The sequence below is a fragment of the Hydractinia symbiolongicarpus genome, chromosome 8 (assembly GCF_029227915.1).
Source record: "Hydractinia symbiolongicarpus strain clone_291-10 chromosome 8, HSymV2.1, whole genome shotgun sequence".
NCBI lineage: Eukaryota > Metazoa > Cnidaria > Hydrozoa > Anthoathecata > Hydractiniidae > Hydractinia > Hydractinia symbiolongicarpus.
The window spans coordinates 21194339-21210702 of NC_079882.1; the positions used below are offsets into that span (position 1 = coordinate 21194339).

General features: G+C 37.0%; 1 protein-coding gene across 1 annotated transcript; it reads right to left on the reverse strand.

Annotated features, from left to right (window-relative positions):
* Window positions 1–7567: 7567 nt before the first annotated feature.
* LOC130653601 (neuronal acetylcholine receptor subunit alpha-3-like) lies at window positions 7568–15762 on the reverse strand. The gene is made up of 4 exons (XM_057456122.1): window positions 15629–15762; window positions 10037–10081; window positions 9633–9742; window positions 7568–9557 (listed from the first exon to the last, which is right to left on the reverse strand). Exons 1-4 carry the CDS (start codon window positions 15704–15706, stop codon window positions 8450–8452), a joined length of 1341 nt encoding a protein of 446 aa, XP_057312105.1. The 5' UTR covers window positions 15707–15762; the 3' UTR covers window positions 7568–8449.
* Between the last annotated feature and the right edge of the window lie 602 nt (window positions 15763–16364).

Here is a 16364-nt window from a genome sequence, read left to right on the forward strand (position 1 = left end):
GTATATTCCTACCGGCTATCCATATGATAATGCCCTCTGCGTGATTGATAAAAATGATCCTAATGAATGTGGGAAAAAGGGCCAACATCCTCACTATATTATTCGTTGTCAGCGCAGATCTCTAAACTGCGCGTCCTGAGGCTTGAACAATCTCTCGGCGAGTACTTTGTTGTAGCTTTCGACAAATGCCGTAAATGTATGATGGTATCGGGTAGTAGCACGCTTGATCTCAACACTTTTACCCTCCAGCAATTTCGTTACATCCGATCTGAATTCACTACCTTGGTCACATTGGAAAGTCTTTGGATAGGTCCTGCTTTATAAATATCTTTCAGCATCTCAGGTACCCCACTGGCCTTTTTGTTTTGTACTTTGTTTTGCCACTTTGTATCGTGAGGCAACGTCAATACCTGTTAGTATATACTTGTACGTATTACCATACAGCTTGTCATGTGGCATATACAGAAGGTCGAATTGGTGGATCTCATTGGGTTTCGTGATGGTGAAATGTGGGTAATTGATGCGCTTAGGCCCTTTGATATGCCTTAACCAGAGCAACTGACGAGTCAGCCAGTGAGTAACACGCTTCTTAGAGAGTAGTTTAATGGCTTTCCGTCCAGTCCAGAGATGTTCCGGAGTTTAGTATATTTGGCTTAGCTTTTCGGCTTCTTCGGTCGAAACAACATGCTTTGACATATTTATTACATATCGAAAATGTTATTACATATACTTGTACGCCACGAACCTTCTCGATCGTCGCGATATAGTACTGTCTCATAGTTTCGTCAAGCTCTTTGAGACTTTGCCCTGCCTCCCGCTGTTCCTCCCGTCGTCTATTGTACCAAACTATTTTTGCCTGTCTGTCACGTACCCATTGAGCTTGTGCTGCTTGTAATTTCTCAAACGCTAAATCGTGCCGTCGTCTCTCTTCATCGCTATGCCCCGAGAGTTTACTGAATAAATAGTTACTATCGCTGAATGCGAGCGCGTTAATCAGCACTCCACCCGCGAGTACTGCTATAGTTGCCATTTATTTTGTAGGCATTGGTCTACAAAAACAAATTTTGCTTTTAATATTATACTGAATGAAACCTACCGTCGAGGATATTCAGCTGTGCATTCATTAAGATATACACGTAGCACTTAATGTCCCCACTTCCATCTGGCTTCTTTGTCATGTGAAGAGTAATACCGTCACTGAGCCTTTGGAGGGGGCGCCCACTACCATGTAGAGTGTGATCAGGGCTGCTACGAAAGTCTATGAACAAAGCGTACCTTTCTGTAAAAAACTTTCCTGATTGTTACTATGGAATCGTGGGATCCCATGAGTCCAGCTACTTGTTCCATATGATCCTTAGGCACCATGGCATGTGAATAGAACTCATTGGGGCTCCCTTCGATTGTGACAGAGATCTTCTCGATCTTCGAATTATAAAATTTTTCGTTATTCCCAGCATATGCCTTAACCACTGCAGGGTCCTGGAATAATAGGAGAACTCCCTTTAAGCTCTTGGCAGGGGTATCTAATTGTAGGTTGTACGATGTGTCAGCCTTTTTAATGATCACAACTTTACTTCTGAGGATCCTTTCATATGGTAGAGCCAATCTCGAGTATCTCGACATCATCGCACTTGCGAGCTGTTCGTTGGTCGCCTTGTCGAATTCCAAACAAATATATGTTATTTTGTAGGCAGCATCGGCTGCCTTCGCGGCTGTCGAGCCTGCCGCTGGGGTTCCGGTATCCTTTATAACGTCACCATATGAAGCGAAATGCAAGATAAAGGTTAAGCGATCATGAACTCCAGCCTGGTAGAATGGGAGATCCCTTGTGAGTTCGAACATGGAGCCAAGAGGTATTGCGAAGGTCTTTCTATACGCTGCGGCTATGGCACGCTCTTTATTTGTTCCTACATGGTCAGACGCCCCTACCTGGAGGCTCGAACCGTTCCATCGTTCGGATTGATACCCTGAAGGATCAGGTTATTGTCCCTATTTGTCTTTTGCCTTTCATAGAAAACATAATCTTAATTTCCTTATTAGGATTTAATTTACCAAAAACAGACATCTTTATTAATAGGCAATTGTGGATGAAATAAATGCCAATTAATCCGGGAGTTGAGGATGACTTTACGCCGGAAGAGGATATTCCATATGAAACTGAAAAGTTCAGCAGTGAGATCCTTCGACCCGAGGATATTCCTGATACAAGCACTACGTCCGCAATACCTTCACAAGGTGACACTCTCACGGTAAGGCGGGAACTACTGATATCGAAGGTTGATAGCCTCTACGAAGCTCTTAGTTGGAAGCTCGGTCAACCACTAGCGAGACATTATGATGAATTTAAAATTGATGGAAATCGCCTTCTCTATGATGGTGTAGAGCTCACGAAAAAGAATGGTGAGTTGAAAGCCATGGGAGCGATAAAAAGAGCCTTGGGCGCTGGTAGGTTGCGAGCCATGGGATTCGATCAATATTCAACACCCATCAAGGGTAGTAGGAAGATGGCGCAGGAACTCCTGAAAAATATTGATACCATCAATGACAACCCTGGTGACATCGAGATGCTGCCATTGCTCGAGAATGTTCTCGATGATACAAAGAGCCTGATGGAGAATACTTCTTTTATCGAGGCCTTCGACGGACGTGAAAGAAGGGGGCTTCATTTCTGTGTTGGAACGCTCAAGGACGACTTGAATAATGTGAAAAGTAAGATGATCTACTACGATGGTGAGCTTTCCAATGCAAATGACAAGATCAAGAGGCTTGAGGCGAAGAAGGCTGGGTCCGACATATCCGAGGAACATCAAAAAATTTTGGATGCGGACCTCGATAGGGCCAAGGAAGATCGTAAAAAGCTAAAGGATGATCGAAAGGCGATAATAGAAGAACATGGTCTCTCAAAGATCCATAGTCAGCTGAAGATGATTAAGGAGACCCTTACGAAGATAGCTGGAGATGATATATCCCTACGGGAGAAGCTGAACTTCAAAGAGCAGGGGATCACTATTGCTAGTATCGTATCAGCTGTTGGTCTACTTATATCCACCCTGGTCCTTGCACTCACGGGAGGTAGTGGGGCGGCAGCAGGTGGAGGAGATAGTGGTGGTAGCAAAGGGTTTGTGAGAAAGCAGCTGGATCGTCTCGGACGGTTCCTTAAATATCTAGCAGGCAAGGCTGGGGTCGCATTACCTGGGATTATTGGCACCATCGTATCATTTTCCATCCGGATAGCCGCCAAAGTCGTGGAGTTTATAGCAAGACATCTGTATTTGGCCATCGCAGGTGCTGTAGGTATCGTTGTGACCTATATAGGTAAAAGAAGGAATAGATGAGAGTCTAGTATGTTGATAAACACATTAGACCTATTTCTTTATCCATATATATGCGAGTATCAGTCCTACTCCTACCATAACCAGCGTGACTTTGGTATCCTCGTGAACAGCAGCTTCCTTGGTATCAGGCGTGGTTTTTTTGATATGTTGCCTGGGAGGTGTGGTGAAGGTTGCCTTATGTTTGACAGCTTTTTGTATTCAGGTCTAGCTCCACACCTACACCTATGTTAGAGGGCGCGATTAAAACGTTGTTGTTATATCCCACGATTTTACCAATACGGAGTTCCATGTTGGAGGGGAGCATGTACACGCTGGACATCACAGCAAAATTCACCAGTGTTCTGGCATACTGGAGTACCTTTTGAAACTCGGTGATGTCTTGACCTACGTTCTCGTCGCGTTGAACCATGGCCTCGAATTTTTGCAGGAGTATCTGTCTAGCCGTGAAGTTATCGGCATTAGAGCCTAGGATTGAGGCCTTGGCACTCACTTGGGATCCTAGTAGCAAGATCCCGTAAACGCAAATACTCTCGCTGAGCTTCATCAGGCCCTCAGATGTCAGACCCCGGCTAGTGAGCATAATGAATTTGGCCCAATCCCCATCAACCTGCGGCCACCATCTACCACTCGTCAACGATGACACTAAGGCTTTAAACTTTTAGAGGCTATTAGGATCTGCACCATACTTGCGACATACCTGCGCATACCCCGAGGTAGAGTAGGGGTTATCATACTGAGAAAAGCCTCCTTCGTATGGCATAGGTACCTTCATTCTCGCTAAAATACGACGCATGTGGTAATATACGTGAAATTTGAAAATGGCGTTAACGAGGGTACGGAGCCAGTCATGTGCTTGGAAGAGATCCCCAACGCCGTTGTCGCGCAATGACAAGCAAATTTAACCTGGATGTTCCAATATTTCAAGGCTTGCCCCTCCCAATTTATACTCACGGGATCGTTCAACAGATTAGTGGAAACTTTGATGGGATACTTGATGAACTGTAGGAAGGCCACGGAAATGTGCTGAGTCGTAGACACGTAGAGATCCTGATGCTCCAAGTTAGTTACACCGAGAGGCCACTCGCCTCTGTTGGACTTGTACTTTGCTGTAGGATTATACGAGTAAATGTTCATGTTTCTTTAAAGAAACATGAAACAATTGTATATTACTGATCTTGAGGAACCAATAGTCTTTGATGAATATCTGGGGGAGGATACGAGGATCGCATTGAAGTCGATTAGCCTTCGAGCCACGTATCTAAATCTTTTAAAAAAAAAGAACGAGATCAACATTTACAAATCGGTGCCTGGTTCGACCGATGACGGAAATTTTAATGTTGGGGATTTTGAAGCGCTCATCTTGATTGAGAAAGGTTTATATAGTATTGATGATTTGGTAAGTATCGTCAACAGTCAAGCAGGAGACAGGATCAAACTCTTCGTACTAAGGAATGGGATTTGTAGGCTTAGAGTTAGTAAAGGGTACGTTGCGATAGTCGATCAGTAACTTCAGGACCTTATGGAATATAATTTTGATACCAAGCTAATGTTTACTGAGGGCGACCAAGACAGCTTCTACAGGACAGATGTCTATCAGCGTTTGAGACTCACTTGTCACCAACTCGATGAGGAAAGATGCCTTTTTAATGGAAAAAATCCAAGATACTGGCTATGCTTGAAACGAAGGAGTTAAATAACTAGGGAGACATGTTAATATGGAATTTCAACAACCCTGTATACCTTCCTTTGAAAGGATCCACTGATCGCCTCGAGTTCATGTTAACAGATGAATTTCACCACGATAAAAACGTTTTATTCGTAGGACTAACGATGTGCGTGTATATACAATAAATGTCTGATATTACAAAACTTTACCCACCGAGTGCTCCAGATCATAAGAATAACGAGGGGCATGTGTATCGTCTGAAGAAGATAGAAGAAATCGAACATTTTCTGCGAAATGAAGTTAAACAACGCGAAAAGTTGTCGAAAAAATTTGGAATGCATGGTACCTGGATTCATTATATGGACCATGGATTACTCGCCATAAGTGTGATCACGAGCGGTGTTGGCATTGCAAGCATGTTGAGTGGTATTGGAGTTCCTCTAGCCGTCGCTATGGGTGGTATATCCATAGCCGTTGGATTTGGACAGACTGCCTTAAAACAAGGTGGGAAGAAATTGAACTATAAACGTAAAAAACACGACTTTATAAGACTCCTTGCAGAGACTAAGCTGAATTCAATAGTTGTTTTGATTTCGAAAGCCATCGACAATGGAGTGATAAGTGATTATGAGTTCAGTTTGATCATGCAGGAGAAACAAAAATATCTTATACTCAAGGAGCAGATCAATGAACAAGAGAGACAAGCTCTTGTAGCCAAAGGCCGCGATGAGGCGAGAGTAGAATTGTTTAAAAACTTGCAGTCTGCGCAATATGCAAGCGCTACCTAGATGATCCACCTAAATATTCATAATCTAATTTGTTAATGAACAAATTAGATAGTACCAACTACTTCACCGGTACTGGCATCAATCATTAGGTCACCTTAATATATAATGGTTTTCTTTTGTTTCGCTTCCAAGCCTTTGATATACTGCTCTAGAATCTTCATACCCGCGATATCTGCACATGGTTTGCAATAAGAATCAAGAGTCTGTGTTGAAATATCTTTATATGAATACCCACGTATCCCTAATTCTCTCGCTTCTCTTTTCAAATCGATCATTTTATTATACCACAACGAATAGTTCCTCGTCGTTATTTGAATCAATAAGATGCCTTGTCCTTAAGGTTACAGGTACCGGCTTGTATTTACACTCTTCGAGCAAGACCTGCAGATAGTGCTTAGAGCCTTCCCTGTAAATGCTGGATAATTTTAGTATACAGATGCAGTCGCAGGGCTGCTTCAGTGGTAGTGATTTATCGTAGAAATACGTGTTTATTTTACCATCCCATTCTTTAATTTTTGTGTTCAGATATCTACCGTTCTTTACTGATGAGGTCGTGAACTCACTACCATACAATTGTTGTATCCTGGCTAGGATACACTTATATTTTTCCAGCCATTCAGGATGATCACCAACATTAAGGGACATGGTAAGGGAGGATCCATCATCGTATCTAGATGCACCGTTTGAATGCAACCCCTTTGGCGTTATGATCAATAGTAACGACATCTTGCTATCATGTTTATAGCCTATAACATATCTAGCATCTTTGCCCTTATTAGCTTGGATGGGATCGCTGAGTACAATTTTCTCAATTTGAACCTCGTTGATATCGAGCACTGATGGCTCATTTTAGAAGTCCCTGTTTTCAATATTATTTCCATAAAATTTGAACATCCCTTTATTTTAATAATCAGGGCCCAACCAAGGATTTTTCACAACTACACGACCCGGCGTTATAGGTGATCCACATGATATAGTGCTGCCAACAGAGCATTTTTCCTTTATGATTACCCTTCTACCACATTTACAGCGATCGTACTTATCAATTTCAATCCCGCATTCGTCGCAATATTCCTTGGTCATATTTATTTGATAGAAGGGAATTTCCCTTACTCATATTTGTATACTATAGCATATATAATGTATACGCTATTGCGCCTGCGTTGATTTATTGTTGTTTATATCATTTAATATTATTATGTGTTGGTATTTAATGTATATATCATTTAATATGAGTTTGTGTTAGTTATTGACATTTATATATTATTTCATATTATTTTGTGTTGGTTACTAACAGATGACTTAGGGAATTTCCCTTTGGTCGACGTCGTCTGCGCCAGAACATACATTTCTCTATCTCTGCATAGTTTCTAAAAATACAAAGTTTGAGATTTTTGTAGATACGATATTCAGAACTTTTGTTATTTTCTAAATTGGACGCAGAACATCCTGCCAGAACGGCTGGTTTATTTATAAGAGTTTAGCCTAAAACCTTACCATTATTATTATTTAAGGGTACCACTGTCCGTCTTTTAAAAGAGATGCCCGCTTTTTAGACGGTATTCTACTGTATTCTTAAGTTTTATCAATTTTTAAGTCGAAATTATTGTTGCAAAATTCTCTCCTACATCAACCTCGTTCCCAGGGCATTTTGCCTCGTTGATGAAGTTGATAGCGGCGAAAAAGTTGGCATTGTTGGCCACTCCGTAATAACGGCTCAGGAGCCACAAGACCCTGGGGACGAGGATGCTCATACATATGTATTGTATTAATGATAGAAGAAGGCAAAATAAGAAGAAGGCACAGACAAAGACGTAGGAATCAAAAAGGTTAACACGCTTTATGTTTCATTGAAAGCTAAATAATAACAAGTAGTTTTTATTTGTATTTCTTGAAAAATCATCCTGATAATTATTTATCCAAGATATTCTTGATTTAAGTAAATCCCTGCCTCATATTCTTATTAAGCATATTGTTATAAAGAGGGGTGTAAACAAGTTCTTTCTTTCTTTTTGCTTTGAGTTGATAGACAATTCAGCGTGTTTCACGGATTTCAAAATGGTAGGTTCTACATAACATCAAAAAACATCTTATTAACTTATGGTAGCTTTACACGCTATTTGAAGCCCTCTTGAGCAAATTATTATTAAAATCTTGGAGGAAAGTTTCCTTCACATTTCTAAGATCGTCTGCTAGTTATTTTTTGAAAAAATTTAAAAGAGGTCATTCTCAAAAGTTATTTCTTTTAATTCGCGATTTTTGGACTCGCAGAAGCTTCTTCCTTTTTTGCAATCCATTTTTTTTATAACTTTTTAACTTAAATACTGTGCTATTGGTTCTTTGAACATGTTTGAACCTAACTATTCGAAGTCGATAAATTCCGTGAACGCATTGTGGATAGCATATTGTACTTACCCTGGGCGTTATTCAGGCGTGAGCGTTGAATCATTTACGTGATTCCACACAAACCAAAGTAGTTTTTTCTAATAGGGAGCAAGCTTAATGTAATGAAGACTTGACAAAACCTATTTATTGTTTATTTCATATAACAAAAACCTAAATAGAATAATTAAACTCGCGATAAAAAATAGTTGCTGATGTCTATAATTTTCTGCAAGCTAAACAGCTTGTACAGTCAAACGCCCTTTTTGTATATAGTTCTAAAACAAAATAGAGTAACCAGTACCGAGCAAATATCCAGAAACTACGATCATGTACGTGGTAAAAAACAAACGATCTATAGCTCGCACAACAGCTTTCACTTCTAAACTTTCGATTTCCTCTCGTGCTTCTTTTAGGTTCTCTTCTTTCGACAATCCATCCTTTTTCTCTGCTATATTTTTGATTGCTTCATCCTTATCTGCATTCCTGATGTGAAGAAAGTCTCTGTTGGATTTGTCCACGAAAGCGTGAGATTTAAAAGAGAAATGATTATAAGGCGCCATATCAATAACAATTGATTCACCATCTTCGGTTTCCTTACAAGTATTATGCGCTGCTGTATCAAAACTGCACCTTATGGTCATGTGATCAAGATCGTGCTTACCTGTTGCGTAATTATAACGCTTCTTTGTCATGTAAACGACAGCACCAATCCAGTCCAGGATGATCACGTGAAGAAAACATGGAACCGTACGCCCTTTTCTGTAATACAAATTTATAGTTAAGGTTGTTATCAAGAGGCTGACAAAGGCGAGTATGGTGGTTAAAAAGTATAACTCTGACAGATATGGAAAAGCATATGGTGGGAGTGTGTCCATGGTTAATTGTTGGAAAACAATCACGGTGAATAAAATTGTTAGGCTGTGGTTGTGTCGATCGCCTGAAAATGGCGGGATGACAAATGCCAGTACCATCAAAATAGAAAGGATTATGCAAGGTATAAATAAATTCACGAAATATGCAAGAGATTTTCTTTTTATTTTTAAAGGGAGGATTATTGAAGATACGGGATAATGACAGCATTGAAGGGTTACGTTTTTTTCTATAACATTCTTCACCGTCAATATCCATTCCTTATTCACAAGATTGATATCGTTGGATTCTTCGTGTTGAGGAAAGTCGTACCTAAGTTGTCGAATGTCGTGATATCGAGATGTTATCTGAATACTGCATTGATGCTTATCGTAGGGGAATCTCTTCAGGTTAATATTGCAATCATTATCAATCACGAGATGACTGTTCCAATAGCAACTTCCATTATGAAACAGCCTCGTATAGGTTTTAATGTATGATAAGGGAGGATTTATCTTCCCATCAGGAAGAATGCTAAAATAAAACATTAACAATAAAAGGAATAACAAAAAGAAGAATAAACTCGAAATTGATGATGAGGACACTTACCTATTAAGTATGACTGTGTCGGGTTGCCACAGTTGGTCGGATGGCAGAAGTAAGACTTCCAATCCTCCATAATCAGCAGGATTCCATGTTAAATGAGGGTTTGTCCACCACTGTAAAGATTAATTACGTATTATAATTTTCATAAACCCACAAAACAAAACCTGACCAAAAAATATATCTGATACGCTAAAACATTACAAGATAGTATAAAGCATCTCTGCTTTATTTCACTATTGTTTGACTTTTTCAGGTTTGGAAAACAAAAGTAACTTTACAAAGTGGAGTGAAAAACAACAACGGTTTTTGAACTTCTTATTCCAAGCAAACATGTTTAGGGTGAATATACAGAGAATTCATGCGCGAAAAATGACTAAGCATTAAAATCTCCCTAACAAAGTAGTTACCTGTTCTATTTGGAGAAAAACTTCAATGTTTTGGAGCTCTTCGTTCTAAATAAAAAAAAAAATGTATAACATACACTACAATACTGAGGAATACATCAGGAAAAAAAAAGTAAAGGAATATAATTAACTGATTAAATGTTATTTTTTAAGTAATTTTAGTTTCGTAGTAGTTTTAAAGTACTAAAAGTTAAAAGTAAACTTTAAATTCTTTTAGTTGTAATGTATTCGTCTTGTTAAGGAGACTGTTATAAACACACATACAATTATAATGGAGATATTCTGAAATTTGACTACATTAATATCCTCCCATATAACATAAAATTAATAATATCAATCAACTTTGCTCGACTCAAAACAAATAGCTTTTCTAGCAACCCTTTCCACAATTTTATGTTTGGTCTGGTTTTAAATTGTTTTAAATTTTAGACAAGATTTATTACCCTGTTTTTTTTATTCCCTTTTATAGTCATACCGCATCGCTAATTTCCAAACATCTCCATAACACTTGACTTTAATTCCTAGAACAAGTCAAAACTGTTTGGAAAAATCTTCGCTATGACGATAGAAACATTCTCACGAGTGTTAAAAACGAATTGGAATAGACAAATCGCATACAAAAGATATGACGTGCGACGACGTTATGGCATCAAATTACATTGTTTTATCTTTCTGTCGTTGGTGTCCTGATATGACTTCAATAAATTGTCTGAAAATTTTGTTAGGTTTCAGGGTGGCCACTTAAAATTTTAAAAAAATTCAAGAACTATTCAAGAACATTTCATGAACAAAATATTGGTTTTCAAGGACAAAAATAACTTCAAAAAAAGCTAATATCTTGATCAATTCACTGACTTTATACATCAATATAGGATAATCTGTGATACTTTGAACAAAATAAAAGAGCGTAGACATGTAGAAACCTTGATAATAAAGTTGATATCGTTCCAGAAATCGTTCTTTTAGGAGTACGCAGCTACTTTGTGTACAAGTTTTAAGATACTTATCAGAAAGCTAGAATTAAATAGTAACAAAAGTGTAAACTAAAAATAACAGAATATGAAAGTCACAAAAATAACAAAGTTCAATAAATAGTGTTCTTCTCTTCTTCTCTGTTTTTAAAATCTATTTATCCAGTATTATGGAAATGGCCCAAAGGATTCTATTTCTTGTGTTTTATAAAACTTTACTTCTCAATTAAAAATAGAACATGTATTGTATAAGAAGATCTTCAAATTAGAATATGAAGCTAATAAATAATCCATATATCTTGAAATAAATTAATGTCAACAAACTACGAGTATTATGTAGGTTATTAGTTTTTGAGATCTTCCTCCAATTTTTTAATAGCATCATCTGAATCCACCATTGTCGCTTTTTCTCTGCAATGGCTTTTCTGAATGCATTTGCTTTCAGAAACATAGCAATGTCATGACTAACCTCACCCTCGTCAAGACAGTTGTTCATATTTTTGTTCAATGATTGAATACATGTATCTACCTCCATTAGTTTGCGTTTCACACTATCAATCTCATATGTTATTATCTTTCTCTTGTTATTGGCTGCTTCATTTTCTTTTGATTTTTTTTACTTCTTCAAGGGCAAATACATACCTAGCACGGGCTGTTTTACATGATGTAACCATTTTGGCAGTGATTTCAATATCATGCACATCTTTTTTGCAACACTTTAAGGCATCATATTTCAACCGCTGAGCACATAGTGACTTGTTTTTAAGATTTTCGATAGTGACTTCTTTGTTGATGCTGAATCCTCTCTCGATCTGGCTTTGTCCATGTGAAACAGTGAAGACCATCACCATGATTTTCCATAAATTTTTGTATTCATCAGAACCGTTTAAATACTCGCGGTAAAAATGATTATCAGAAAGGCTAAAGCCAAGAAACTTATCTTTATGAGTCTTAGCTGTGCTTGAGATGAACTCCTCCAACTGCAACTTGGCATTATCTGCTTGATGTGATTTGTTGTGTAAAACTTGTCCACGACCTTTTCAAACTTAAGTAGACAGTTTTTACTTTCAATCACATTTTTTGGAACAAGAATAGACAAAGATCGAACAAAAAGGTGTTTCAATGGCGATCGTTCTTGTAGCTTTTCAATAATACCTTTAATAAGTGCAGCACATTCTCCTTTAAACTTTAACTTCTTTGTCAAACTGGCTTGAAGGGACGAAAGCAAGGTTTTGGTGGCAGTTGGTAACTTGACTAGTTCCGGTGGTGAATGATTCTCTCGTTTCTGCAAATCAGTTTTAATTAAAGAATAAGCTGAATCAGCTTCATCAAAAATGGTTTTCTGAATGAAAAAAATAGCTGGTTCAAATTCAAGCCACAATGAAATGAATGATGTGATGATGTTAATACTTTCAGAGCCCAACGAATTTCAGCATAAGAAACTGCTAATGTACAGGGGCGGATACAGGATTTTTTTTCCTTAGGCGGATTTACGAAGCGAAGCAAAGTCAACGCGTAATTTTCGCGTAGCAAAAATTGCGCGTGTTAAATCAGCTGGGGGTCTAGGGGGGCGCTCTTAGCCCCCCAAGTCGGGTCTTGGGAAAAGCCCCAGCAGCAGGCAGGACCTTTACAGGTCCATCTCTCACATGTTATTTGAAAAAAAAAACAATCACAAAATTCAAATGAAAGCAAAATAATGTTTTCAGAAAAATTAAGGCTAAAATTAGCCAGCCAGCAAAATTTCTTCTTTCTTCCACATCCACAAAAATATTTGCAAGCGCGTTTTTGCAAGTTATGGGTGAATATAATAGCTTTTGGCTAATATTGAGGCTATAAATTCTCAGAAACTAATTAAGTACCTAATTCTTTTAAGTCAGTATAAAAACGGTAAAAATTTTCAACATTTAATCTATTTTAAATATTTAATAACATGAAAAAGGAGGCCTATAAAAAATAAGCAAAAAACAACAACACAAAAATGCATATGTAAGTAAGCTTGATTTGTATTATTATATCATAGCAACAACAACATAAACAACAACAGATAAATACAATAAATTAAAAAAATGGCAAGGTTATATAAAAATTGTGTACAGGTAAAGGGCAGCACAACTTAAAATTTGGATTTTCAAGCAGCAATAGCTAATTAAAAACAAACTTACAACGCAACAACCTACGAAAACAAAAGAATGAACACTGATTTAGCAGAGCATTCAATCAAAAAATATTTAGCCCTATTAGCTTAAAGCAAAAAAAACTGTTTTTATTTATCGGTAACCATTTCTGGCTCACACTTTTAAAATGTTGAATCAAACTTGAAAATACCTTGTAGCTAATATGTGATAATTACTACAAATACTTGAAATTTTTAACAATGCAAAATCATTCAAGAACAGATATCGTTACATTATTACACATTTTTGTGTCCATAGGGTTGTAATAAGTATATATCCTAAGTCATTTTCGCCTTGTTAGTAAAATCACAAACATTTTCCATGTCTATCAGCATGACAACTTCTTTATTGAAAATGTGAAAAACATTGCCATTTCACCCATTAAATAAAACTAAGCCTTTTTCTTTTTCGAATTGTATATAATTAGTACCATTTCCAGGGATTATTTCGATATGACGCTAGAGATCTTAAACCAAAATATGATGTCAAAGTCTTTCTCTCAAAACTAGTATTCTCTTTATTGGCTTTGTGACATGTTGAAAAATCGTTTGGAAAGTGTCTACTGCCAGAAGATTTGAATCTACAAAAGTTAACATACAAAGTTATTATGAAGTCAACAAATTGTTATACCTTACACATTTACCAGCTGGCCAGCTATTCAATTTAATGTGTTGTTATAAAATGTTTTGTTACTTAAATAAAAAAGAAACCCAAGATAACACAAAGCTCTTTTGAATTTGACAGAAAAGCTTTTTCAAGTTTGTTGAAAGTGAAACTATAAACAGTTTCATGTTCACACTTGCTAGCACAGCAATAGAAAGCAATTGTGTATCTTAAAAGTAAACATATGTACCTGAAAACGTAGCTAGTAGTCATTAAATTGATGCTAAGATTTTTGTTAAGTCAAAGCCTGCTCTTCTGCCAAACTGTTTTCTTCTGCAACAGGCGACACAGAGAATAAATGTTTTCCAGTAATGTTTCTTCTTAGCAGCATTGCTCAACTTTATTCCGCAATCATATATTCAAAACGTCCATTAAACAGACCGGCTACCGAGAGGCAATAACAATAAGAAGAGCAAATTATTCCTACGCACCCATCCCCTAATATCAATCTTTCTTTCACCGTAAATTTCGACGACTTCTTATTAAAGAGAGTCCAAAAGTCCACACCTCGGCAAGATTTTTCTCGACGTCATTATTCTTTTGTTTTACTTTTGTGTAAGAGAATCCAGAAGTTCACACTTCGGGGGTCGCCGAAGTCGACTGTTTTTACGGCAGAAAATAGAGGAATGGAGAGAAACAAAGTCAGCGAAATGCGGAAAATGTAGTTCGACTACCGTAAGAACCATAGTACTTCGGCAAAGCACATCGAAGGAGAGTCGAGCCTCGGCAAACATTCCTGAGTGGAGATAAAGATCCTGGGTGCAAAGGAATCTTATTAAACGCTTATAATAAAAATTATGCGTTGCTTTAAATCAACTTCTACATTTAGATACACATGATTTTCTCATTGGCAAAATTTCTCCTTAGGCGAGTGCCGAAGTGGCCGAAGTCTAAATTCGCCCCTGAATGTACTCATCATTAAATCAATCTTGTTGTGGCGGGGAGGCGTCTTTGCTTGATGATGGCTTTGGAGGGTTACTTTTGAAGAACAGACCAGAAACTGGACTATAGTTTTTCACATTCACTTGATGCTTGTTGCCCTTGTTAAAGCACATTTTCCCATTATAGTTATGTCTATCACTGTGTCACAAAGTCTACACAATGCTTTGTGTTTATCTGGTCCCCTTTTCAACCATATTTTAAACTGTTCATCGCTCAACCAACTTTCATTAAAAATGCTTTTTCCATGCATTCTGGTACTTTTCTTATTAGACATTTTTTTTACTATTCTAAAAAGATTTTCATAGAATTGTAAAAACTCAGGAACAATTCAAGACCAAATAAAATTCAAGAACATTCAAGAACATTCAAGGTTTTCAAGGACGAGTGGCCATCCTGCCGGTTTTTACAGAGTAGAGTGGCCACAAATTTAAAATTTTGCGACTTTAGAAGATATATGAAGAATTTAGGATGTTTAAGAGTGAAAACGTAAGAGAAAACATAAAACCGTATAAAATCCATTTCATATTTTCAGAAGATTCAAGGAAGACACTTTTAAATGAATCAAGAATTTTTTTACATAAATGCTGGTTCATGTTTTTCAAAAAGTCATAAAAAAGTACTCAGAAATATAAACAATTAGTATAAACGATTTTAGGATGAATTAATATATACTTTGTTCAAATTTTTGGTATTTGAGAGATTTTAGAAGGTTCCCAATTTTTAGCTTATTTTGAAGAGTTAAGGTATATACCCTTTTTACAAAGTTAATTTTTTCCCCTAATAAGGAGACATCCTTCTACGACTACATTACACGCATTGAAAGAAATTACGGTAATAACGCTTACCACATCCACTAATCGGAGAAAGTTGACGTCAATCATGACGTCAATGACGTTCCCATGGTGATGTTGTGGTGATAACATAAATTTCTTCGTCAAATATACGATCAAGCCTTTTTCATCAAAAGTTGCTGCAACTAATAGATCAGTGAAGCATAAATATTGAATGAAGTATGCATTTTTATAACAGAGCACCTAACTTGAAGGAAGCGTGCAAATGTTTATAACTATTCCAATTAGAAGCTTCGTTCATAAATTGTTCTTAATCTCTCTCTCTTATATTGCCATTTCAAAATCTAAAGGAGCACTTCAGTACTTCTTGGTATTGAAAAAAATCATTTTTAACACAAGTTCTAAATTTTTGAGCCCTTAAAAGCTATACATTCTTCTGCGTTAACGAAGTGCTATACTGAAGACATGAAAATGGGTGTATGAACACCCGAAACGTTGCCAATACGTTTTGTATATTTTTTTGTTAAATGTTCTAAATGTCCATCAAGTTCAATTAATTCTTATTTTTTTAAAAATAGATGCAATTAACATATCCGAATAACATACTTTCAAAATTTAAGATCTACAAAAACTGTTATTTTGGGATTTAGCAAATACCAATTAGCATGCGTAACTCAATTTAAAAGTAGCATTTTGATGGGGTTTTGTCACTAAAGTTTTGATAAGGGTTTAAAAATTACATTTTACAATTAAGTAAAATACTTTTTAGCATCAAAGAAAGTCCACAAAT

What these genes read in the sequence shown, in the direction of transcription:
- LOC130653601 (XM_057456122.1), bottom strand. Translation starts at nt 15,706, where the DNA reads ATGTTATCACCACAACATCACCATGGGAACGTCATTGACGTCATGATT. An exon ending in TTCTCCGATTAGTGGATGTG is followed by an intron (nt 10,082 to 15,628) that starts GTAAGCGTTATT and finishes TTTTTTATTTAG; the next exon opens with AACGAAGAGCTCCAAAACAT. An exon ending in GACACAGTCATACTTAATAG is followed by an intron (nt 9,558 to 9,632) that starts GTAAGTGTCCTC and finishes GTTTTATTTTAG; the next exon opens with CATTCTTCCTGATGGGAAGA.